General features: G+C 36.7%; 2 protein-coding genes across 6 annotated transcripts in view; one reads left to right on the top strand and one right to left on the bottom strand.

Moving 5' to 3' along the window:
* Nucleotides 1-61: 61 nt before the first annotated feature.
* On the top strand, nt 62-23394 carry agfg1a (ArfGAP with FG repeats 1a). Its single transcript, XM_043258154.1, is given in 16 exon segments — nt 62-1847; nt 12579-12672; nt 14342-14457; nt 14755-14917; nt 15332-15500; nt 16630-16746; nt 17519-17590; nt 18500-18700; nt 18841-19000; nt 19087-19166; nt 19794-19823; nt 19826-19903; nt 20405-20452; nt 21627-21776; nt 21931-22016; nt 22525-23394. Coding segments are annotated over 16 exon segments (1791 nt in total). The 5' UTR covers nt 62-1680; the 3' UTR covers nt 22585-23394.
* Nucleotides 23395-23435: 41 nt separating this feature from the next.
* The window catches only part of slc19a3a (solute carrier family 19 member 3a), a 5550-nt gene continuing 1081 nt past the window's right edge, over nt 23436-27904 (bottom strand). For 4 of the 5 annotated variants that reach the window (XM_043258157.1, XM_043258155.1, XM_043258158.1 and 1 more), the window contains exons 3-6: nt 26901-27525; nt 26077-26289; nt 24962-25154; nt 23439-23864 (exon numbers count right to left, since the gene is read on the bottom strand). In XM_043258157.1, coding sequence (XP_043114092.1) covers nt 23552-23864; nt 24962-25154; nt 26077-26289; nt 26901-27525 — 1344 coding nt within the window. In that variant the 3' untranslated portion in view covers nt 23439-23551. Of the gene's footprint in view, nt 23865-24961; nt 25155-26076; nt 26290-26900; nt 27526-27904 lie in introns of all 5 variants that reach the window. The other variant, XM_043258156.1, reaches the window with a different exon arrangement.

Below are 27904 nucleotides of genomic sequence, written 5' to 3'. Positions count from 1 at the left end.
GTCCTTAATATATATATATATATATATATATATATATATATATATATATATATATATATATTTTTTTTCTTTTTATTCAACTTACCGTTTTTTTTACATCTTAATGAATGCTGTTTCTGATCAGATCACCATTTTCATGTTTTAAATGGCAGTCAAGCTTAATAAAATAAACTTGTAATATAAACTAATCTGTCACTTGGAGTTTAAATACATAGTCTTTATAAAAAGTTTCAGAAGACTTTCCTTTGGTTGCATAATGTTTCTTCCAACGATTTCTTTAAGACTGTAAAATATTGCACTTGCACCCCATATAAAGATATGAACTATTTTGCAGTTTAGAATTCTTTTAATGTCTACATTTTACTAAAATTGAGCAATTTGGTGTACACTGTTAAAAAAGTAATAAATTCAAGGTGTATATAACAAGTTATTGGAGTAAGATTTACAAGAAAATACCATTTCAGTCTTTCTACTTGAAAAATTTCACAATTTTTTTTTTACATTATTATAATTTTTTTTTTTTTTTTTCATTGACTAGAAATATTTGGGTGAAAATTGTTTCTGTGTAATTTCTTTGAGTAGAAATAACTGAAATATTTTCATACAAATTGTTAGCAGAAATAACTGCAAAGAAAAAGCCAGTAACAGTTGCATACTCCAGTAATCTTGTTTTTATTTATTTATTAATTCCTTATAATCTGAGACCAGTATTATCTGAAAACCTACAATGCTGCTACTCCCTTGTCACGTAAGTGTGGGTACCAAGCAAAATAAAAAAACGGAAAAGGGCCTCAGTCTTTCCCACAACATTTGGCCAATGCAATACAAAGCTGCTTTATTTAATTTAGGCAGCTTCATTTATAACTTCATTATACATATCCATGGCCATCTTAAAAAACAAAAGGTGACTAATAAAGTCGATTCATGTCCTCAGCGAGCCAAATCCTCTGAATTAGGTCACTCTTGCAGAGAATTGGAGCCGGTTGTTATTGTGTTGCGTCCTTGTGTTCCTATAGAGGGCGCTGCGGGTCAAGAACGTTTAAATGAGGGCGAGACCGAGCACTCGCTAAGTCTTGTGGGTAGAGTTCGGTTATGGTCACGTGTTCCAAAGTGGCGCCTGTGATTGGCTGCGAGCTTTCCCGTTTCATAGTTTTCGCCCCAGTGCTAGCGCGTTCATACAATTATTAACACTGTTACACAAAAATACCACGTTTTTCCTCACTTCTAAGTACGACTATTTAGCAAAACAGTTTATGAGTGTATATTTATTATATTCCCATATATATTTACACCGCACAACAAGACTTATGGACAGTTTTAGCACTGAGCCCTTTGGTATTTCTTCCGTCAAGTACTTATTAGTACTCGCCCCCTGTCGGTCGTTATGTTAAAATGAATACAGAGTGGGAGGGCTATTTGACTGTCTGGCAGTGAAAGTAGAGTGGGCTGGCTGGCCGTTAAAGAAAGTGCCTGCGCCTCAGGACCCTCCTCTCTTCACTACGGCGCTTTTCGCCCGTTGTTCGCGAAACGTGAGGCCCTTTCGAAGAACTCCGGTCCGTCTTACCCTACCGTTTCCCGGCGATACGTTTTAAAGAAAGCTCCTGTCTAATATTTCCCCGGGAACACATTGGATTTTTATTTTTTTTTTAATTGACCGACGCTATATTAACGGCTCCGGCCATGGCAGCCAGCGCGAAGCGAAAGCAGGAGGAAAAACACCTGAAGATGCTGCGGGAAATGACGAGTTTGGCGCCCAACCGAAAGTGCTTCGACTGCGACCAGCGCGGGCCGACCTACGCCAACATGACCGTGGGCTCGTTCGTCTGCACGTCCTGCTCAGGCATCCTGTGAGCCACCCTCCTGTCTATCTCTGTCTGAGCCTCTTTATTTCGCACACCGGCTCTGTCTCAAAACCTAGTGGGCTGCCTAGCTAGACGTCTCGTTATCAAACGCCCGAGGTGCCATAAACGTGTCTAGTTAGTCGGCTTTATGGGTTTTGAAAGCGATTGTTTCAACCCAGCGGTTGATCCATTGACATAAATGTTATTGTTAGGGGGTTTAAAATGTAAATAAGGGTGGGCAGATGAGTTGTTGTCTTATGGGGGGTTGGTAATCTGGCAGTAAATTGTATTTAGGGTGGGTGGTTGGGCTGATGCAGTAACATCATGCTCTCAATCCACTCACTCCAGCAAACTTGAGTAGCTACCTGTAGGTATATCACTGGTCTTGTCATACTCGTGCCCTCCATTGTCTTATCTAGAAGCAAGGACAGACCCTTGTGGGTCAGATAAACCTCTATACAGCATATGGAAGAGCTGGATAGCCGTATAGAGGCACATGGTGACATGTGGCAAAGGGTGTGTGCACCCCTGCAGTCTTGTCCTGATAGGGCTTGACAATCCCTGAATGAAGCTGAATTTATACTTCGCTCATAAGATCAGAGGAGTGCTTAAGGATCTGTGAAAAAGTTCAGACAAAATCGGTGTGAAAAAATAAATGAATAACTTAACGCATCTTAAAGAACAGTACTAAACCGTGTAGCTGGTTAGATGTTCTAGTTTTTTTGTCTATATGTTGAATAAAGTATTGCATTGATGTATTAAGTATTTTAAAATATATGAATTAATTTTGATGCTTCATATTGAATTTTTTTTATTATACATTTATTATCGTCACATCTAATACTACATATCAACACATTTAAATAAAATATACATTTTAAGATAAATAGATCGATAAAAATGGAGTGGCAGTAGAACAATTACATTTCCCACCAAAAATGCAGATTTATAATTAAAATGTTTCATAGTATATAAATTTGGCATTTTTTTTCTATGTAAATAAAAAGCTGGCTTTTAAATGTAAGGATTTTTACGTTTATGATCTCATTCGGGGTTCTGTGGCGTTTGAAAGATTTCAATGGATCACGTACGGTCATCCTGATCTATGGGTGCTTTGTTCAGTTTTCACATGCTTTTTGATATCAGATGTTGAGTTTCTTGTGTAGTTTAGAATTTTACACGGAAGTCCTTTTCCAAGTAATTTATCCTCCATTGTTAGTTGATAAGCATCAGATTGGCACAGGAGTGAATGCTGAAACGTGCAGCTAGTAGAATCTCAATCGAAAGAAGCGTTTAAAAGTGCCGTGCGATAGGTAGATAGATAGATAGATTTAGAAATTTACCTGCTATGATGAAGAGTTGTGTGTTCTGTATCAGCATTTCAGCCTTGTTGTGTAACCGACGTCTGCAGGGGATTTTGGATTAGAGTTGGAAATGCTCCTAAAATAATGCCTTTTTAATTCAAATCGCTGGAGTCCTTCTGCAAGTATGTGATGCAGGGTTTCTTGAATTTAAGTAAATGAGCAGACTTTGTTCCTTTGCGTATATGAAGCTCACAATCATGCCTTACCAAGTTAATAGGACTCCCCTTTTTTGCACATGGGTCAATCTGTCTTAAAGTTATTTCCTCATTTTATTGCTATTGCGAAATCACCAGTTCTTTATAAAGATGTAAAAAAAAAAACCATAATGATAATTCTGAATTTTTTGGATCACTTGAGATGGGATGACCCCTTTTTTATTTTATTTTTATTATTATTTATATTTATTGTGTTTTAGCACATCACATTGTCATTTAGCATTGTCACAGTCATTTAGCAGTATTTAAATATGTTCATTACTGCTTTGAAGAAGTACTTAATGTTATAAAATGCATTTCTCATATGTTTGTAGAGAACACTGGTACAGTCCTGCTGTTCCAGTCGTTGGGCTCAATGTCATGTTTGAATGAATGTGTGCATTCCTGCTGTGTAATTCAATCTTAATTTTATGCTGGGTTTGCAATAAGATGAAAACTGACACGCTTTTTCCCATTTTTGGACATATCTGCCTTGATATCAAAATTTGAAGTGGACTGTCTAAATGAAATAGTATTTTAAATAATTTTTCATTTATACTGCTAATATACACACATTCATTAGCTTAAAGTCTTGATGAAAAATCTGAATTGGTTAGTGCTTCAAATTTGTGTTTCTCATGTCATGTTTGAAACATGATTAGGTAGGACTCATGGGTTTTTAAAAGAATCTTACAATTGCAGTCGGCTCCAAAAAGCTACATGTGAGCTACTCTTTAAAATTCGACAATATGTTTGAGAATGATCTCTCTTTGTATCCCATGAGAGTAAAGCAACCATCTGCCTTCTCCGTAAGCACTTCAAAGAAAACTGCAACAAACAGTCCAATATAATGTCACTGTTTCTGAGCAAAGCTGTTGATGATCTTACTTAAGTGCCGTCCAGATACTGAGATCTCTGGAGTGTCATTCTGAGTGACCTCTCTACAAAATTACAAAGAAATGGTCAATAATTCTCCAAAAGGCAGAGGTGAGGATAGCGAGATGGGTGCGATCGATTGAGCAAATAATAAAAGAAATATGAGTTTGTTGTTCTAGCTGAACTCTCGTGGAGTCCTGGAGTGAGCCGAGGGGTGAAGATCATGTTGGTTCGTTTGAAAGTGATGTCAGGTGTATTTGAACAAGCCCGAGCCCAGCTGTGAGGGCTGTATTGGTTGTCTGGTGGATCAGTCCGGTAAACAAAAAACTAAACTAAAATGTTAATAAGGGGTGACCTTTTTTTTTTTTTATTATTATTATTATTGTTGCAGAATTTAAGCTCAGTGACCAGTAAAAGTGTGTGCTTCTTGCATGTTTTGTTCATTGGGAAGATTTAGAAACAAATGAATCTTAAAAGCAAACATTAGAAGTAAAAAGCTAAAGTAAAGCTGTATGACTTCAATTGACTTCAATACCACCATCGTTAAGCTTTTGAAAACTTTAATATCCCTGAAAGCCTCTGTAGCCTCTGTTTAACCACTTATTGAGCCACTTTACATGTAAATGTAAAAAGAATAAAATACCGAAAGCGCAAACATGTTTGTTTCTAGCTTTTAAGGCTCAATCTTGCAGCGCAGTATTTGTAAGACTGACTGTCTCCATTGCTGACGGTGTCTGTGAACGATGACCGTCCTAGTAAACCCCCATCAGGGGAGATAATTGGGTTCTTTTCTAAGCACCAGCGTCTAAAATGACTGGGGTATCACCAGAGAGACGTCTGCTCGCTGCACTGAAGCATACGCAGCAGATGTCAGACGGCCAGAGCATGGGAGTCTCCTTACAAGCAGTCTGCAAATATTTGACTCTTTTTGTGCTTTTTAGTACTATCTTTGCACTTCTGCATTTAGCCGTTTCAACCTAATTCTACCTTGTGTTTAGCTAAAAGGACATAGCAGTCAAACGCGTAATGTTTGCACTTTTTCTCTGTGGGTTATGGAAAAGTGAGTGATTAACGTGCTAAGCTATTAATGTATGAGCTATTAAGTGTTGGATTTTAATTAGGGCATTTGCATGGGGAGATGATCCTCTGGCTTTGCTGGATTCACAAGTGTGCCAGTGATTCCTAGTTTTAATCCTGAAGAACTGAATGTAGTTTTTGCCATTCTGCTTTTACAGTGTTTTTCAAATCTTTTCAGTTATGTGTTGAAATTAGTTTTAATTAATTAGATTGCGTTTTTTTTTTTTTTGTTTTTACTGAATTTTGTCAGAAATTACAGCTGTGATTATTTTGGTTTCACGTTGCTGATTTTAAAAATAAAATCCATTAATATTGTATTTTAATTGTGTGTGCTAAAAAAAAAAGTATATTTAAGTTTTTTTTGTATTTAGTTAACCATCATCTTGTGCTTAATTTATTTATTCTTATACTTGTCAGCTTTGCCATTATATTTAATTATGATTTATTTTTCAGTAATTTTAATGTTTTATTTATTTTTGTAAAATTTATTTATTTGTGTGTGTGTGTGTATGTGTGTGTAAAAATTATTTTATTTTTTTTTGCATTTAGCATTTTCTGTTATTGGCCATAATAAAATGAGAATAATATATAATTTTAATTTTGTATATTATTCTAGATCCTGCTCGTATCAAATTCATTCCGTATGTTCAGCATCCTTTATTTAATTGCATTGCTATTTCCTCTCACATCATCTGAACTTTAATCACACACATTTATCTATGAATTTATAATGAATTTGACCATCAGTAAATATGTATATTTCTTGAACAGGAAGTATATGTAAAGTATTTGCTTCATCAGCAGCATGTGGTCTGCACATGCACAGGAAGTGGAAACAGTAGGACAGGAAGTACACATTGTCCTCTCACTTCATAGCTGAGTCAGTGCTTGTGTGTTTGTGTGAAAGGCCATTATTACACTTTTCACATATTCACGCCATTAGATGGATGAAATCGCGGTAGGGCAGAAGTTTATGCTATGACAGTTTGTGAAATACTTTTCATCATTTAGTGCTAAGATTTACTGATGAAATGAAACCGCAAATACTCTTCTCCATGTCCAAATAAGAGCTAGTTTACTTGAATTCACCCTATATGGTATAATATTGACAATTGATCATATTGCTTATAAAAGTTCATTAGGAGAAGCCCTATCAGCTGACCACTGATCTCAACTGTGGTTCTACTCCATGAATCTGGGAGCAGGAGTACAGATCTTTGGCCTGAAAGAAAAGCGTTACCTGAGTATAGATTGGGTAAAGTCAAGCTACCCACAAACACTTCCCTGTTAGTTTTATGGAGGGGTCAGTTACTGGGTAAACACATTCCAGCATAGGGTGGGTCTCTCTCTCTGTCTCTCTCTCTCTCTCTTCTCTCTCTCTCTCTCTCTCTCTCTCTCTCTACCTTGCTTTATCTTTCTTTTTCCTTTCTCACACTTGATTGTTAACCCACATATTCTTGTTTTTGTTTTCACCTTCGTTTCGAGTCTCTGATATACCAGACACCGCAGGTCTTGTCTTGATTTTGATCATCATCACCTCATGCCACACGCTGTTGTTTAGGCATGTGGCATTTCCTGTTGGCTGGTTTGCCAATGTACAAAATCATCCATATATGAGTAGTTTACAGTACAGTAGTACTCTTTATACTTTGCTTTGTATACATAATCTATATACATCTATATCGCATTTACACTTTTTTTTTTTTTTTTTTTTTTTTAAGCAATAACTGTTTTAGAAACACGATAAGGCCCATGCTATATTGTGAAATCATGGATAAAGGGCGTTATTTGGTATGCCACATGTAAATATTATTTATAAAAGGTTAATATGTAGTGTAGTTGTGCAATGACAAGTAGTTTATACACTACAAAAAATTATTAGATACCAGGGCTGTGTATAATTTTATGAAATGCATTTAAAAAAATGTGTTGAAGCCTTCAGATGATTCGTTCAGATGGCTGATTCATTCAAAAAAGTGCCTGTTCTTATGAATGGGCTCCTGAATTATTGACTCAAATGATTCAAAATTCAAAAAAACTAATCCTTCATTAACAAAACACTGCTGCTCTGTATGCACGACATTTCTTCTGTGGTCTTTGTTTGGAAAATATTGAACTGAAATGTATATTATTTGCTAATTTTGTATGCAATGTCACATTTGCAATGATTGTTTTCAGCGAACTTCCCTCTCTAGGTCCTGTCATGTTGCTTAACTAGGCTGTCCTATTAATTGCCATTTACATGCACTGAATGTAATTAAATCAGAACTATTCTCACCACTAAATTTTGGTGCTGATTTTTAATCGGATTAGTTGGTGTCAATAATTACTGTGCTGCTAATTTCTGACTTGGGAACAATTTGTTTGTTAGAAAAATATTAAGCCACCTTTTATTAAAAGTACTGCTAACAGACCTGTGTGTTTTGTCTCACGAGTGCAGTGTCTGTTATCGGAGCACCGTGTTAGCATGCTGCTCTGTAGTTTATTAAGTTTATTAATTCTGAATGTTGGTGCAATATGGACATGCAACAAATACAACACTGCACTCCCTTGGGTCCGCAGCAACACAGTTCTCGACATAATGAAAATGTAGGCAGACAGACACAAAATTCACGCCTTTCATTTGAGAGAGGAATATGTTTAGCCCCTCCCACTTAAGCTTTGTATATTCAGCGTTAATTACTAATGAACCTTCAAAGCTCAAAATACGGAATTTGGATCAGCCCTAATATATATGCACCTTTTACTGACAAACTTTTGAACAGTGGTCTGTCCTAATACTTTACCCCAGACAGGCATTATCAGATGCCGTGCGTGTGTATTTATCACATTATGTCCCAACAAGGATAGGAATACCAGTTAATTTTAGACTTTGGAAAAAAAGCTTATGAAACTTAAAGGATTACATTTTTAGAAAATCCCTAGGTTTAGGTGTAGGGTTTGTGTAGGATAATAACACATACAGTCTGTACAGTATAAAAACCATTATGCCTATGGAATGTCCCCATAAAACATGGACATACAATGTGTGTGTTGTGGCTTTTTTGGTGACTTGCATTGATGTGTTCAGAGGAAGTTTGAGAATTTTTTTTTTTTTTTTTTTTTTTTTTTTTGCTTGCAGTGATTTCTTAAGAGGAACTAGAGTATTGAGTAAACTCTCTGACACACCCACACTCTGACAGACCTAACAAAACTATGCATTTCTCTTTGTATTTCTTTCTCTATTTGCCATACTTTATTACTATGTTGGAGACTGGCCACTCACCCAGTTTCTGACCCATTTTCCCCCCCGAGCCAATCATCCACCTGCTCAGAGCATCATTACACACCCACACGCACACACAAAAAACCAACCACCAATCGCACAAGCGCACCTCACACTCGTGACTTTTATCGTTAATGAAACCAGATGCGGCATCTGCAGGCTCACCCAGTGTGTGAAGTCGATGCCAGAGCTTCTCACCACCAGCTAAAATGGCTTTCTCACACGCTACTCTTAAAGGTTAAGAGTAAGCCTTAGGCACTGTTAGCTAACTTTCCAAACATTAAAACAAAACATCAGCGCCCTTTTGTACACCGCTTTGAGCGGCAACACTTTAGTCAAATAAAAAAAACCTTCTGAACAAATGCAAGTAACCCAGTACACGTGGGATCAGGCCTGGGTTTCTCTGCATGTTTGTGTAGTATGTGTGTCAGGGTCATTCATTTGGCAATGCCGCCCGTGTAAATCCATCTAGCCGTGTCCCGAATCCTGATCTAAATAATGTTCAGTTGTCCTGATGACTCAGATTAAGTCTCTCTTGTTTTGTAATTTCTCAGTGACTCAATGTGATTCACAAATGTCATTGGACAGCTGTCTGTTCAAGCCCCGTCCCTAAGATGGCATCATCATTATTATTATTTTGTTTAGCTAGTGTCTGACTGTGATCTTTCTTGTCCATGCCGTGGGCAAAGTGTGTCGTGCTTTCACCTGATAGTAAGGAGCTCCCTTTTTTTAGAATGCAGGCCGGGCGACAAGAGACTGTTCGCTCACTTTGAGGTTGATCCCATTTCAGGGGATGATTTTAACACTGCCATCAATGTGCTGCATTTAAGGCATGCCGATTTTGTCAGCAAAGCATCAACTAGAATTCTGAAGAATGTTAACTTTGGTTAACACCTGTAATATCTGTCAACATCTGTAATTGATAGCAGAAATGTGATGCAAGGTCCTTAAACATTGGTTTTGATAAAGCAGGGGCAAGATACACTGTGCAAGATAAGTAAATGCTTAAAATTTCAGTCTGTTTCTCACACAAAGCTAGTGTATATCTTGTCTTGTGTTCCACAGATGAAAGTCAAACAGGTTTGATATCACATGAGGCTGAGCACGAGGCTGACCATTTTTAGTTTTAGATGAACTACTTGCACAATTTTACCATTGTTTTCTTTTCTTTTTTTTCAAGGCACTTCAGGTTACTTCAAGGGACTTTCTCTGCAGTAAGATGCATGGTGTAAGTCACCTTGAATTTAAGCAGCTGCCGCATGAATTAATGTAAATACATATTCATAAAACATTTGCATAATTATCAAGCATTATACTGTGACGCTGTTGAATAATTATTCCTGGTGCTCTTAGTTTCAGGCAGTTTTTTTTTTAAATGGATTATTTAAAAAAATAAATAAATAAAGAGGTAAAAATAATTCATTAATTAAAAAAGCTTGAATACAAGTCTTATGTTTATATATTAAAGATCAGCTTAAGTATCAAGACATTTAGCCAGCAGATAATTTAAAAAGGGGTGCCACACTTTGTCAAAGGTTATTGGCTATTTAATATAAAGGCTGTATTTAAAGGCTATTTAATACAAGTAAACGCTTATTTTAGCCATGTATTAAAGAATGTGCTTTCATTTTAAAAGACTGAGACATCTTGCTAGTAAAGTAGTAAAAGCTAGATATGTTATGTTGGGATATGTTGGGCATTTTTGAGTTAACCTTTATGTCGAAGGCATATTTCAATGTTGTAGATATTTAAGTCCAATAATCGAATAATGTAGTGCATTCCTACAACATTTGAATGTGATGTGCTGGTGATTGTTTGCACCTATTGCATGCAGCGTTGACAGAGGTGTATATTTTAGTAAGTCTATGATTAGTATATTAAACCATAAGTAGAATCTTAAATTGTATGTCTATATTCTATGAGCCTATGCCTCCTATATATAGATGAGGTGTGAAAGAAACTAATTAAGTGGGAATTGGGTAAATCGGTCTCAGGCTGTTTTAGGGACTTGTTGAGTTAGTTACATGTTCGGGCTAAACTTCCTCAAGCCGAACAGTTCTTTGGGGGGGGCCCGGTTACAGAATCCCAACTCTGTGCCAATGGCCCGCAGCAGGTCGTGTGAATAATTTAGCACCTGGTCTAATCTTACCAAGGCCTTGCTGTTCATGCCCTTCAGAATATATCACTGAATGCCTCCGCAGACACACACACACACACACACACACGCATACACTCATATAATGTAGAGGAAGTAACAGGTGACATTGGAAAATGGTTTCGGGGGAAATTACCAGCACGCTTGCATTCCCACATGCAAATAGGCAGCGAATGATGGCGCGGAAGTGTCATGTCTATGTATGAACGCACCTTTTGGGGGTTTCGAGGGGGTGTGTTTGTGTGAATGGTGTTTTGAACATCTGCTGCGGCTCAGGTGTCAGATGAACTGTCACCCGTTTCAGCACAGAGGGACAGCGGAGCAGCGTTAAATGTCTTTTCCATGCTACACATGCGCTAAATGCACCCTCCCTGCGAAACAGGTGCATGGGAGTGCTTCTTAAAGGAATATTTCACCCAGAAACGAATTCTGTATTCCACAAAAGACAGGAGACTGAGTAAATGTATTTTGTTTTATTTTAGTATTGGTTAAACTGTTCTTTTAACTACCTAAATGATCTTCCTGTTATCAGCTGCTTCATTAGATGAAAGAAAAAGGAGGAGATCAGGGGACGGAAATAACAAAACGGATATGTAAGAGAAACAGTGTCCTGCAGTACACAGACTCTGATCCCTAGAGAGCAAATCTGAGCACGCTAACAGGGTAAATACAGGAAGGAAACAAGCTTTCTAATGGGCAGCCCTTACACATGTTTACATTGCTCTCGGGCATTCAGAGATCAAGTGTTCAAAGATCATGAGGCTCTGGAATAAACACACATGCACAGACTCATTCAAAGACTCCTTGAAATCTTCAGATGCTCCTTCAGTTTCTCATTTAGCTCTCGCTGATAGGTTCTTATGTTGTGAAGTTAAAGTACTGTTCAGATAGATATATCTTTAGAAGAAATTAATCATTTTTAAGACTAAGACATTTATGAAGTGACTAAATATTTCCATTTTTCCATTTCAAATAAATTATATATTTATATATATATATATATATATATATATATATATATATATATATATATATATATATATAATTAAATATTATTATTTACATTTGTAGATATACATTTATATTCTTTCTATTGTGCATAAATGTATTTAATATGTGAAGAGTTTTCTCTTTTACACTTTTTTTCTTTGTTATTCACTTTTTCTTTGTCATTCATTTCATTTGTCATTTTTTTCTGTATTAATGAAACAAGAGTTAAATTAGGCATGTTATTGGCAATTTATTAATGAACAGTTTTACAGTGTTTACAAAGATTCACGATTTTGTCTGTGTATGTGTGTGTGAGATTTAATTCTATAAATATTTTGTAATTCTTGTTTTTAGTAGAGAACGTTTAAATTGCATAAAATGGCTTAATTGTGAGCCATATTCTACCATGATTCTTTAATATATATATATATATATATATTCATTCTGTGAAGCAAATCCGGTTTCCTAGAGTTAATCATGACTTCCTAGTGCTGTTTATGTGCTCTCCTCTCTTTAAATACCATTGTTTCATCATTATTTGTAGGCAGCATTAGCTCACCTCTCTCTTTACACGATCACTCTCTTCCACCCCCTCATACACGCATACGCTAACGTTCTCTCCACACACAGACTTGGCGACGTGCCGAACAGTCTGACTTTGTCCTTGTCCTAGATCTGTGTGTAATAAGCAGATTTGTAATGAAGAGTAACAACGACAGCGAGCAGAAAATCTAATTCACGCCGCAAGCGATTTACAACACTTTATTTAATTAACATGTTATCATTTTATCTCTTCTCTTTTTTTTTTCCCTTTAGGCGCGGCCTGAATCCCCCCCACAGAGTGAAGTCCATCTCCATGACGACTTTTACGCAACAGGAAATAGAATTTCTACAGAAGCATGGAAATGAGGTAATCGATGATGGCATGTTTTTATTGACATGGCAAATGTGTCATCCGTATGGATAGCTTGAACAGTGTATAACCGCTATAAATTGTTTGTCTTATGTAAAATAATAAATATTAAAAAGTCTAGAACTACCTTTTTTATTTTCATGTGTTTTTTAATAAATTAATTTATTTAAACTTAATTTTAATATAATATAATTTAATATTTTTTGATTTATTGTATCTTTTGAAGGCAGGTGTGATTTCTTTTAAAGTCTAGGTTTCTCTAAGAGCTTCTTCTAGGCAACTACTGATGAAACCACTTTTCATCCCCCCCCTTTTTTTTTTTTTTTTTTCTCCGTCTTTGCTTAACTCAACATTCCTGGGATTTTTCTCAGGTCTCGTGAGGCCTGATTTACGAGGATGAGCTGGAAATGATGTAGCGTGCTTAAAAGACTCTTATTTGAGTGCTCTGTATCTCATTACACATTCTATAATCTCCTGTTTAAACCATAATGAACTTCAGAAGTGTGTTTGTGTGGACATTTTGTTTTATGACATTTGTTTTATGTGGGTACAAATCAAACCAGCTTGATCTCGCAGCAGGTTTGGTGTATTAAAATCTCACAACATCTGTCAGTGTCAACTTCTGATTTGGTTTTCATTGATGAGGGGATGTCATGCAAACTGTTGGTGTTTGCAGATCTTTAGTAATGCGTAGAGATAAGTAGTAAAGTTTATGGTTGGTAAGTTGTTGGGTTTTTTGCATTTATTTGATAAACGATACAGTGAAACACCAATATTATGAAATATTTTTACAAATTAAAAGCTGATAAGCCTGTGTATTTGGCCATTTTAAATAAGCACAGTGTCTTTTTTTTTTCCTGTTTTAGGTAGAAAACCCACCAGCTGTCTTGATAATGATAATTTTCGGGTTATTTATTGTTTATTTCATGAATGAGCCCAAGTTAGCCTCTCTTGGACCAGCAAGACCAGTTCAAACAAACACACAAGTGTTAATGCATTAATGTTCGAGGTCCTTGAGTGTCTGTACGGCTCCTCATCAGAGTCAAGTGATTATTTATGTCTTCACTCTGCTGTTGTTATTCATAATTAATAAGCTGCTGCCACTGTCTCTAAAGGGAGTGTGTGTGTTTTTACACACACGTGTATCTGCATTGATTATATCTAAATGGCAGCAGTGTCTTCACTAATGTGAGAGGTTTTCAAACATAACACTTGGCATGTGTTTTTGCAAGTCCTTATTCTGTAACTTTTTTGTTCATCAGTGGCGTTATTCGAGTGCATGCGTGTTTGGCTCGCCAAGAAGAGTTTGTTTAAATGTTTTCTCAAATGTCATCTTAAGATGTTGGTTGGTTTCGTTTTTAAGATTGTATGTGTGTGAGCGCATGTGCGTATTCAAAGTCTTTCCTTTGTATGAATGGCTGCTTTGTTTTGTTTAGTTTTTTGGGGGGATTTTTTTCACCCACATGAGGCCGTAAAAAAATAGATACTGTCTGTCAGAAGTCTCTTAAGTTCTGGGTGGGGTTTTTTTGCGGATTAAAGTGACTGGATGTTTCTGTTAATTAGATTTTTCTTGTTTATTGACATGAATGTTACATGTGACATGTGTTTATGGCCTGATCTCTCTCATTCTCTCTATTCATAAGTGTGTGTTTTCATGTATATGCAGGTATGTAAACAAATATGGCTCGGCCTTTATGATGACAGAAACCTGGCCATCCCAGACTTCAGAGAACCTCAGAAAGTCAAAGAGTTTCTTCAGGAAAAATACGAAAAGAAGCGATGGTGAGAGACAACAAGGAGGGGGGAATGTTCTTTGTGTTGTAAAAAAAAAAAAAAGTATTTTTATAAACTGAAACGCACATGTAAATGGTTCTAATAGTCTTGATTTGCACTTTATTTTGCATTTGTGGTTTCAAATGAATTAATTATTTCCCGAGACTTTCCCAGTCTTCCCTATACACCTCTAACATTATCTTTGTATAGGCAAATATTTTTCTTAGTATGATAAGGATAAAATAAACTCGTTGTGTACTTGTTCTCTTCTCACTTAAATGTTTTTCTCTCGTTCCTTCCTCTCAGGTATGTTCCTCCAGAGCAGGCTAAGACGGTGGCGACGGTTCACGCGTCTATCTCTGGTTCGTCTGCTAGCAGCACCAGCAGCACTCCAGAGGTCCGACCTCTCAAAACATTACTGGGGGAATCGGTACCCTCTTTACACCTCAACAAAAACACACCCAGCCAGGTAACGAAACTAAATATATACAATGCTATGAATAAAAATATGCATTATATTGGTCAGTGCTAGTACAAACGTTTCAATTTCAAATAAATTTACTTTGTATTTACAAAGAATCTTGGAACAAATGTATCATGGTTTCCATAAAAATATTAAACGCCGCAACCAGTGATAATAGTAAGAATTATTTCTTGAGATGCAAATCAGCATATTAGAATGATTTCTGAAGAATCATGAGACACTGAAGACTAGAGTAATGATGCATCACAGAAATAAATAAAACTTTGTTAAAGTCGAAAATTGTTATTTTAAATTGTAATAATATTAGATCAAATATTTTAGTTAAAACTATATCCAAACCACTTTTTTCACACTTGTACTTCTGGTTTAACTTTACCCCTTTTTGCCTTGCTTTCTCAGTCTCCGATTGTGTCACGCATCCAACTGACCCAGCAGCAGCAGCAGCAGTATCAGGACAGGAAGTTCGATCTGCTCAGCGATCTAGGTGGTGACATTTTTGCGGCTCCACACTCGCAGTCCACAGGCAACGCAAACTTTGCCAACTTCGCACATTTCAACAGTCATTCGGGTAAGAACGCGTCGCGCTACACTAACAAACTAAAAGTAAGTGTGAGGTGGTTATTTTCCCACCATGCTGCACTAGACTTGATAGTGCTGGGATTAATGCATTACAAGTAACGCGAGTTACATAATCAGATTACTTTTTTTCAAGTAACTAGTAAAGTTACTTTTTAATTAACAAGAAAAGATCTACTTTTTACTTTTGACTGACGATTCTCCTGTTGGGAGAAATCAGAAGATCAGAGGCATTGTGTGTGAATACTAGACTAAATGTGAATGTGCATTAATTCATCTCACTGGCAAAAAAACTGATTTAGTATTCATCGAAATTATTTAAAATGGTGAAATAGTATTGAACCTGCTTCTCCTCTATTCTATTATATAGACGTGAATTTATTTTCCCTTTAGCCTGAGGTTTATTCATTACACTTTTTGGTGTAAACAGGCTTTTCCATGTGCTATAAATAGAACTTCTTATATTGAAAATAAACAATCAATGCTCAAATGTAATAAAGTAACATTGCATTATTTTCTATAAAAAGTAAGGTTATTTACTTTTTTAAGGAGTAATGCAATATTGTAACACAAAGTAACTTTCCCCAACACTGCTTATTGACAGCTCCTTATGAAATATAAAACCACTAATGCTTCCTGACATCTCTAAAGGCTAATGGTTGTACGTTTCCATCAGTTAATGCCAGTAAACAGGTGTAAACAGGCAAGCGTGCCTTGTCTGTTAATGTCTACGACTAGATTCGGAAGTAGTGCATTCTCTTCATGTCATCTCTTGTGTCTGTGTGTAGTTTTATTTGCGGGTTTTTAACGGGTTTGTGTTAAGTATTGTATCATTCACTTTATATCAGCGCGTTATATCATGTCTTTTTATGCAACCAGCGTTTAAGTCAGGACCATTACTGTTTAGATTTGCTAAACGTACAAGATGTGAAATGCGATAATTAACTAAATTTTTATGATTCATTTTTGAAATCTCCTGACTGGTAAGAAATCAAATTGACCTAAATGCTGGACATATTCATCCCATTGTTTCTTTCTTGTTTCACTGTCATTCCTCATTCCATTTTTTTGTTTGTGTTTGTTTGTTTGTTTCTTTGTTTGTTTGTGGTGGACCCCAGCAGCGCAGAATGCAAATTCTAATGACTTTGCGAATTTTGATGCGTTCAATAGTTCTGCTGCTCAAACCTCAGCTGCATTTCCTTCATCTCCACAAGCCCCATTTCAACCCCCACAGCCAGGTACAAAACGCATATGAACATGCATTTACTTCATACCTCTTGTTAGAAATGGCTCCTTGTCCAAGTTGTGTTGGTATAAGTGTCACATAATAGTTGTTCTGTTTGTATGTCTTTTTTCATTGCTGTTTTTTGGCATTCTCACTTCAAACATTATACTTTTTTCAGTGGTGCTTTGATTAAACTTCAAATGTCAAACTTCAAAAATAAATAAGTGACTTAATGTTTCCAGTGGTGGGTGCAGAAACATCTGGTTCATTTTATTGTCATTTCAGTTCCTCACTATATCAGCTTGATTTGTTTCTTCTGTTTTTACATTAATTTTCTGTGCAGCTCTGAGCCAATTTGATCAAAAGTGACAGTTAAAGCATTTATAATATTACAAAGATTTCCATTTCAAAAAAATGTCAGTTCTTTTTAACTGTCCATTAATCAAAGAATCCTTCAAGAAAATCTGTTTTCACAAAAACATGAAACAACTGTTTTTGCATATTAGAACAATTTGTGAAGGATCATTTGATACTGGAATAATGATGCTGAAAATTCATTTTTCATTTGTACATTTTACAATATTACTGTTTTAACTGTATTTTGAACAAAAATATGCCGAGTTGGCAAGCACAAGAAACATTTTTCAAACTCAGAAATTTACGGCAAACTTAATTTTTCTTCTTTCTTTGTAGTTCTCTAATTTCTGTTACTTTTTCCTCCTTTTTTTTCTGCTTTTCTTAACACTCCTGCTCTGTCATTCACTCATTTCCTGTACGTACGTCAGTATACAACAGTCTCCCATTTAGTCGCAGTGTGGGCGAGTTTACCTCATCGCTGCCTCCACTGGCCATGTACAGTAAGTCACAGCTTGTGTGCCTGTCTTGTGTCTTTTCGTACACACGGTAACCCCCCCCAATTAATGTGATGCTGTTTTCCTACTTGTGACACTTTCATGCAATGGTGTAAATTCTGATTTTTCCTCATATAGCTTCTCAGAAATTCTCCTGAGATGTCTTTCTGATTTGAAGGACAATTCTAGTCGATGTTTCCTCTAAGCTACGTGCTTCTGATGTTGGAAAAGCGTTTTAGGTCACATTGAGCTGTGCTGTGAATATGACGCATCACTTTTAAAATGAAGTCTTGACCAGGGGGGTCAGGACCCAATCTGATGGTTGTCCACCCCCCCCCAAAAAACAAATAATTATAAACCACTCTGTTTATTGTAAAAAAACATAATGGGCATATACTGTTCTTAAAGTAATTGTTAGTAAAAACCCAGTAGTTAGTAGTCCCCCCTCCCTTGACTCACAGTGGTTTAGTCCACTGCCTGCTTTCCCCCTTTACCTTACTGTTATTAAGTGGAGAGAACAAAGCTGTTCAGTAGTTGTAAGTAGGTTGTCAAGGCTATTTTATATACTTTAAAATCAGATGAAGGGGTTATTTCTATTTAATACAGATAATGCTGGATCATCAGTCATACGCAGCTATCATGCTGCATACATATCTATGCTTACAAGCATGATTTTTGGCTGTTTTATTAGTGTCAGTTTTGTGTTTAACACACCCAACCCTCCCCACACACACTGTTGAAATTTATTTGAGCTTGAAAATGTATTCCCTTGGTCTTGACAAAATTGGTTATATTTTTAAATCAATAATAGTATTATCCTTAACTCACAACGAAATGCGGTAAATAGCATAATTAGAGGGAACATTTGTGCTTTAACAATTTTACATTTGCTCATCCTTTCTCTTCTTTCCACAGGTAATTCATCAGGACAGGCTAATGCCAACTTTGCCAACTTCGATAACTTCCCCAAATCGTGCAGTGCTGATTTCGCCGCATTTAGCTCCACCCAGAGTAACTCGGTGGGAGAGGGGCATAAAGTGGAAGCAGTCAGCGTCACCGCAGACCGATATGCAGCCCTCGCCCACCTCGATAACATGTTCGGCAAACCTGAGCAAGGTGCGTTTTCTCACACTCTCACAGCTCATGGCGTTGGGGCTTAGAACAACGTTTTTAGAGCATTGACCTAAACTTCTGTGTGAAGCTACAAAGCACAAAAAGTGTAAAAACAACATAATAACCTAATAATCTCTCCACAGGTACGAGTTCAGCCCCTCCGTCAGCTGGTGTGGGTCCTCCGCCTCCACAGGCGGCTCTGTTGGGTGGCGATCGCTACGCTGCTCTAGCTGAATTAGATAACGTCTTTAGCTCCTCAGCGCCAAACGTGAGCGGATACAACACTGCCACCACCGCACAAGGGTGAGACTATAAAGATACATGGCCCTCTCCCTTCTTAATGTCTTTTTCTCTGGCTTGTTAAGCTCTCTTTTAAATCTCACATTCAGGTCTATGTTTGGATCCTCTACGGCTGCTGCTCCAGTTCAAGCACAACCCGGTTTACCCAGCATGCCTCAGGGTTTTGGAGGTAAGCATCTTTAACGGAATAGTTCACCCAAAAATGAAAATTACCCCATATTTACTCACTCCAAAGCCATCATCATAGGTTTATATAGCTTTCCGACGAACACAGTCCGAGTTCTTTTTAATGCTGGTGGATAGTGGCCATTATTTTGAATCTCTAATAAATCACAAATATTTGACGTATAAGCCTCCAAGGGGTTAACATGTCTTCTTAAGCAGATCGATGGGTTTTGTAACAAAGCCAAGTAGCAGAAACTCCACTCTCTTGTGAGTGTGCTTACGGCTTTTGCCGGAGGTCCGTGATTTGAGTTATTATTTAAAAAATAGAAATATTTTTGTTAGGAAAAACTCTTCGCTTCAGAAGACGTGTTAACCCCCACGGAGGCATGTAGGTTATTTTTACGATAGATATATGGAGCTTCAAAATAATGTGCATTATCCACGAGCGTTACCAAGAGCCAGGATAATTTTTTTTAAAAACCACTGTCTGTGTTCTGAAAGAAGAAAGCCATATAAACCTAGGATGTCTTTAGGGTGAGTAAATAAGGAGGTAATTTTTGTTTTTGGGTGAACTATCTTTTGACATCACCATTCTTTGCATATCTTACTTTTCTCATGTATTTTTCAATAGGGCCTTCGACGAACCCATTCGTCGCTCCTGGGCTCCGCAGGCCGCTCCCACTAACCCGTTTCAGACCAATGGAAGAGCAGCAGTACCAGGAGTGGGTGTGGTCTCAGCAGGTATGGGCGGGGCTTAGGTATACCTGCTAAATTTTAGTTGGAGTCGTTCGCAGAGAATCTTCTCAGAATTCACAGCAGGTTTTGTCCTCGGCTTTTAAAAGAGTTTAGGCAGCTCTTGTTTTGTGTCTCATTATTTATTTAACACACCAGAGGGCTTTGTGAAGAGTTTTAAGTGGGTCAGATACCCCCGGTATCCATGCTAGGAGCTAACAGCTTGAGATCGCTTCTACACACGCTAGATACAAAGGCACCGCAGAAGAGCTGCAGAGATTTGTGGGTCTCTACTTCCCTGCGGCGGTTAAATTTTGTGTGTGCTCGTGTTCCAGAGAGAAAGAAAAAAGGCAGGAAGGAGAGGCATCTTTGGTTAAATGTGAATGAGAAGCAGATTTTTTTTTTGTCCCCTGAAATTTATATATAGGCCAGAAGTGAGAGAAAAGCTAAAATGGCGTGAGCTGCGAGACTGATGGTTTTGTCTGGTTGTGTTCTTGACATGCTGATCAGACATGTTAGGACCCCTGCTGGGTCAGGCTTACCCTGCGGCCCACTTCGGTATGTCCGTCTCTTTCTTTGTCATTTTCTCCCTATTCTCTCTTCCTTTTCTGGAAGCTGAAAGACTATATAATTGTTCTTATTGCTATATATATATATATATATATATATATATATATATATATATATATATATATATATATATAACTAAATCCTCCTTTTCTGGGGCTTGACCTTTTACTGTAGACTAGTTGGCTTTATAAACTACACTGACCACAATTCTGTGGTCATCCTAACCTTCTGACCCCATTAAAGAAAGATGTGCTTGTTTTAATCTGAGGTTGATGAACACCAGATGAAGTATTGATATCCCATGTTCACATCAGTGGTCTCCAGCTGTCACTGAAAAGGAAAATTGACCAAATGTATATGTTCAAGTCACTTAATTTTATTTAATTTTTTTTGTATTTCATGAGATACAAAATGAAATGCAAGCTTTTCTCAGCAACTTGTTTTGATGTTTTATGTACTGCTACCATTCAAATGTTTTGGGGTATGATTTGTATAGTTTTGTAAGAAGTCCATAATGCTAGTGTTTGAAAAGCAGAGCTGGTATAAAATATTGCAGTTTATATCATTTATATTTTAAAATCTAAATGTGATGGCATAGCTGAATTGTCAGCATCATTACTCCAGTCTTCAGTGTCACCTCCAGAAATATTTCAAATATGTGATTTGATTCTTCTTATTATTTAATATAACATATAACATAGTCACATTAGATATTTCTTTTTTCCAAAACAAATCTGACCCCAAACATTTGAACAGGTTTATATGTACAGGTGTGGAGGTGTGCGTGTGTGTGTGTTAAATTAAATTACATTTTTAAATACATTTTTAATATATTTATTTATTTTTGTTAGACAGGATACAAAAAACACTTCCTTTAAGTCAACATTACCCATTTTCCTAAGCTTTGATTTGTTTGTCAGTACTTGTTCCTTTTAAGTTTGTCTTCCAAATTTAAAATTTGCTTCGTCTTAACTTGACTTTTCTCAGTGGTGTGTTGGATTCCAAATCCACTGCTAAACAATGCCAAGTTATTTAGACAGGTAGTTCAGCTGTTGTGAAGTTGAAGAGCATACGTTGTCAGTGCATCTCACAGATTGGCTAAGAAGGTCACATGTACGGATGTCAAACGGAGATGTTAATTGCAGAGCTCTGTGTCCCACAGCCTCTTTCGGTCCCCCGTCCATGAGCATGCCGACTGGGTTTGGAAACGCTGCCGCATACAACCTTCCCACCAGCTTCAGTGGAAACTTCCAGCAAGCGTTTCCTGGACAGCCTTTCACCCAGCAGCACGCGTATCCCCAACAACCCAATGGTAGGGCCTGACTTTAATGACATTATATTAATGGTTTACAACTGATTCCAATTTCATACAGCTTTTTGTAGAATATTTCAGCTGTACTTCAGAGAAAAAGACAGTTTTACATGGTCACACATGATCTTGTTTTGAATGTACATATGTCTTTCAGGAGGTTTTGCTGCATTTGGTCAGGGTAAAGTCACTCCGTTTGGACAGAACATGACTGCGCCTGGAGTAACCAACAATCCCTTTCTGGTGTGTTAAATAACACATTGTTGATTGATTGCTATATTGCTCTTTTATGTACTACAATTATTCTTATAATATTATAAAACAAAAGACTTAATTTTATTCCAGATGGTAATTTCTCTTAATTATTTTTTTAATTATTTGTATTTGTTTAGATCTGTTATTAATTTACAATTAATAATTATATTTTATAATGAATATTACATTTTATAGCTTACATTTCACTCTAAATGTTAATTTGAATATCTTATTTTCATTTATTTTACAAAATTAAGTAGAATTTTATTAATTTATAAGGAAGGATGGATTATTTAGATTTATAAATTGTACTTAATTGTAATTTAAAGTTTTTGTTTGTTTGGGTTTTTGTTTAGTTTTTTTAAACTTACATTTATATTACAAATGTTAATTTGAGTTATTTTTTTTATTTGTAACAATAACTTTATTTTGACGCTACACCTGTAGTGTCTTTGTGATTTCTCATCACATTTATCTTTAGTGTTTTCTCTTGCAGGCAGGGGCACCAGCAGCACAGTTTCCTGCAGGAGGTTCATCCACAAACCCCTTCTTATAGCACGCCTTCGACCTCCGCTCCTGCGGTGGGCGGCCCGCGACTCGTTCGCACTTCTTGCACTGTTTTGTTTCTCAAGTAGCTTTAAAAAAAAAAAAACATCAATTTCTTAAAGACTTTTTTATTGAATTTTAAGAACAGAAGACTGAAAAAAAAAAAAAAAAAAACAGCAAAGGAATATATACATGATCCTGTTTATGGGACATCCATGATGACAGAAAACAAAACATGTAAAGCAGGGTTGTTTGGAGAAAAGGAGCTTTTTTTTTTCTCTCTTTTTTTTTTTTTTTTTTTAATAATAACCGTGCTCCTTTTGTCATTCCTGTGAACTGGCCTGACCTGGAAATCATCTGCACAACGTGGTGGATTACTTGCAAACCTCCCGTTCATATTAATGCTGCAATTCTGTATATAATTATTTCATAGAAATTTATTAATTTTAGGTCTTTGTGCATATCAGTATTTGTATCTTTAACACACACACACATGCTGCATATACGGCGCTGACGTCCGCCATGCTGTGAATAACATTAAGCAAGAATGTGGAATCCCTTTTTGACATCAGAGTGTTGCCTTTTTGTGATTTTTGGAGTTTCTGAGAATGAGGCAAAAACATTGTGTGGGTTTTTTTTGCTGTTACAAGGAGTTTGAACTACAAGACTCTTTTTGGATGTAACTCCTCGTTGAACTCATGAGACTCAGACTCAAGACCACTTATGTTACAGAAATCTTAAGTTAATGTGTGTATATATATATATATATATATATATAAATAAATATATACAATATATATTAAAATGAATTTTACCTAAATCAAGTGTAATGGCTTAAACTTCCAATGCTGTTCCTTGCTTTCAGAGCTTTGTTCCAATGATGATTTGTGCATTATCTTGTGCCTTAAACATTTCTTCTGGATTTTCTCTTGGTGTTTCCGCCTCAGGTTTTCGGCACATCGTGGTATACAAACCACTCAAGAAGAAAATGAGTGCAATAATAGAAAAATATGTCCCGTAGACCGTAAACTGAAAGAACACAAGATCAATGTAAGTACATGTCCTGGATCCGATGCAAAGTCAGCATCTGTGTCCTGCTGATCATGACTGTAATTCTGACCTATATGGAGGGCGTCAGGTAACCTCACCTGTGTGACGATATCCACCCCAAGCCCACCGCTATCCACCACCACTGAGGTGATGATTGTCTGGAGGACCAGAGCACAGAAGGTGTTGGCTCCGAACACAAGGGCGTAGCGCTCCATGTTCAACCCAGCTGCTATCTGAAACCTATGAAACAACGACATGGATGTGCTCGACCATTAATTGACCAAATGCAGAGTTTAAGTCAATGATAATAGTGTTTTTATGAAGTGTCACAAAATGATTTTTTTTTTTTTTAAATTGTAATCAATAAAAAATATCCATAATTTATTTTTCTAGTTGTGCTCTGTTCTCATGTAATTTGCACTAAATGACTTTAGCTGTAAAATAATGGAAATTCATTAGGTCTGGGGACCTTGTGATGAGTAACGCAGGGAAGTAAAATATTAGATATTTGGAAATTTTGTAATTGTACTTTACAGTCCTGGAACAGTATTGAAAATTTGGAATATATGTATATGAATATATAGACTTATATTCTTCAAATATAATATATAGTGTGGTGTACATGGTGCTGTCAAATGATAACAACTAGAAAAATAAATATTTTTATTATATAATTTGTGTGTGTGTGTATATATATACACACACACACACACACTTTATATATACATACACACATATATATATATACATTATAGATTATATATATATATAAATATGTGTGTGTATATATAATATATATATATAAATATGCTGTATGTGTGTCTTTATGTACATAATAAATATACACAGTACATTATGTGAACAAAAACCTGGATGCGATTAATCATTTGACTGCACTATATATATATATATATATATATATATATATATATATATATATATATATATATATATATATATATATATACATTTTTAGATAGTTGTATTTGTTTTTAAAAAAAATATTGTTTTTAAATGAAAACTTTTATAATGTAGCTTAAAAAACTTCAAGCAACAAAAACTTTTTTCTGCCTTCTTTGCAATGCGTGTTCATTTATTGCCTCTACTGTATATCAACTTTGCTGTGTTTTGCATTGCACCAATTAAGGTAAAACAGCAAGGGGTCAGATAAGATAATGTACACATCTCTGAAGGTTTATCGTGCAATTATGCTGTTAGTTTGGAGCAGTACGGTTTGCGTTCAGCAAAATTCAATCAATAATGACGTTTAACTTAATTATTAATAAACACAATCTGAGCAGGGGTTTAATAAGTCAACTATTTTGAACGGAACTTACATGGCAATGGTGATGAGTAGCATGTACAGGCTCTTAAAGACGATGTAGCCACAGTAGCAGACCCAGATGTTGGAGCTGAAGACCATCGCGAAGAGAGAGCCGGCCTCCAGAGCAGAGAGCGCGCTCAGAGCCACCTCTCCCCAGCGGGACCAGTCCGCCGAGGAAAACCCGATACCGTACGCCGCCGCAGCCCCTGTGGCGTACAGTAAAAAAACACACATTATAATACAGTCTGAACATTCATTTTTTTCTTTTATTTATCGTTTGTTTTATAAGTTTGAGCCTGTCTGTTAAAGGTCATGTACGTTTTTGACAATAAATACCATAACATGTTATGATATTTAAAAAACATGCTAAGTTGACATTATCTGAAAAACAATGCTGCAGTTATTCTCCTTTGAAAATGCGTGTTCTGGGATGGAATATCCGTCTTTGTTTTGGTCTGCGTTTCCACCCCGGGTTGCCAGTTGGGGGGGAAATACAGACTATTTTATTTACTTCATCGTCATGTGCGCTCGTTCCTGATGGTGTCGTCAATCTGGCAACCTGCGTGCGTCAAGACTGAGAAGGGGACGCTCCAATATATTACATTTAGATTGCAATACCTAATTCAATTCTACATACAGCACCTTTAATTGTGTTCTATATAGTATGGATATGGGTAATATAAATGTAATTTTACAGAATGACTCGTACACCTAGGACGCTTTGAAGACAAGTAAAATATATATATTTTTTTAATTTTCATTTTAGGGTGAACCAACCCTTTAAAGACTTAATTAGCCTTACAATAGCAAACACTGCAAATGTCCCAGATATTATCGTTTTCACAAACTCAATTTTCTAAATTTACGTTTTTTTACGACTGTCAAGGTGCAGAAAAGTATGAAAGACATCATCTGAATGCTCCACCAGTGTTCCACCCTAATGTTATGAAGCTACAAGATTTTTTTTTAGGAAAAAAACCTAAAATAACAACTTTATTTAAAGATTTAGCACCGTAACATCTCCGTAGCGCACATCCGGTAGACGCACGTTACGTACGCAGGGTTCCGTTAGACGCGACGGAAAGATGCGTCTTGTACGTGTATTAAAGCTTTCGTTCGTCTGCTCACCTAACAGGTTTGAGAGGGCCTCCACTCCTCCATTATAGACGGTGAAGTTACTCGACGGCTCCACATGCTCCCACAGCGACTGGACGTAGTTCACCGTCTGGTTGTAGCCGCAGGTAGCCAGTGCCCACCACACTGACCAGATGAGCAGGGTACGTGAAGAGAAACACTGCAGGAAGTCCCTCCACAGTCGGAGCAGAACATCACAACAGCCACCTGGGACATCATGGATCAAACCCATTTAGATTTTCTGGATTCAGCTGGTTAATGTTTTACTGAATTTATGATCATATCTGTTAATTATGATGCTATTTAAAGATTATTTTTTCAACTTCACTGTGTCGTTTTAATCAGTGTCTACATATTCCAGTAAAATGAGAGACTTCTTCAATCATTTAGACATCCTGCACTTTTCTAATACTCACTACAAGCTCACATTCAGATCCGCTTCCATCCAGTCAACCAGCAGAAAAGATCTGTCACTAATTCCATTAGTTTGAGGCTTTAAGCGTCAAAGACGATTTATCTATTGATTCACTTTGGGTTTTAAATTCTTGGATGGGTTGTAAAAGCAGAATAAGATGGTTTTTCCTGTTTTGTGCACTGACTTGTTAGAAACCAGGGCATAGCTCATGTATTTTAAGGCGTAAATAAAAAGTAAGGTATCTTGTGTTAACCACAGATCGTATTTCAGGCATTTAACCTAAAACCCAAACAAAAAAGCCATTGAAGTGCAAAAATACCACTTATTTTAGCTACCTTAGGATTTATTTCTGCAGCACTCATGTGATTTTACTAACATGACAGATTCGACAGATAAGTCCTACCTGTCTTTGAACTTTTTGCACTTGTGTTATCACATTCTGTGGAAACGTCTGGTATTTGCTGCTGCCATCTGGCTCCATCCAACTCTTCGCCATCTTTTTGGCCTTCGCTCTGAAGATCCTCCTCAATCCCAACGTGCCCTTCGCCATCAGTCTCTCCTCTAGTATTCCTCAATTGGTGGAAGAACATACTTGTCTTGGGCATTGGGAGGAGAATGGAGCCGATCAAAGCAATGCCGGTGAGGACCAGCGTAAACACTAGAATGTTGTTATAGGACATCAGATCAAAAGAGACTAGGATTTGGCCCAACACTGACCCAACAGTGTAGCCCAGCAGCTGGGCAGTCCGGCAGTAAGAGGTGGCCTTTAGGTAATGCTTCAGCTCCACCACGCTGTAGAGGTACGTGAAGTATGCAACGTCACACGACGTCACCACTCCATATGTAAACTGCATGGCCTGCATCTCTGGGACACCGTTACACCACAGCAACATCGCTGTGGTGGAGAACAGGACTAAACACTGGAAGACCACCACAGGTTTGTAACGTAGCCAATCAGTGAGGAGGAAGACGGGAACCAGCGCTGCCAGGTACGAGTACGTCCACACCGGGAATATCTGATTGGTTACCTTGGGGTAAAACTAGATTTACTGCACAAATCTAAATCTGTCACTATACAACACTTTATTAATGCAAAAACTGCATGTAGCCCAACCCTTGTTAAATGTTAGATATGCTTACTACTAATAAAAATAAATGACATAATATATAATAATTACATGCAAATAAGCCTAACCCAAATCATATAGTAAATACATGCAGTTAATTAAGTAATATTACTCAGTACTTAAATGTACAATTACACTGTAACAAGGACTCCTTCAAATGAAGTGTAACCATATTAACATTTAAATAATAAAATACAGATTAGAATACATATCTTTTTGGCATGTCTTTGTAACTTGTCAAATACAGATTTTTCAATGTATTATTTCTGTCCACTGGATA

This window comes from Puntigrus tetrazona, chromosome 15, assembly GCF_018831695.1.
Source record: "Puntigrus tetrazona isolate hp1 chromosome 15, ASM1883169v1, whole genome shotgun sequence".
Lineage (NCBI taxonomy): Eukaryota > Metazoa > Chordata > Actinopteri > Cypriniformes > Cyprinidae > Puntigrus > Puntigrus tetrazona.
Note: the sequence above shows the minus strand (reverse complement) of the source record. Positions and strands in the feature narration are given on the sequence as shown.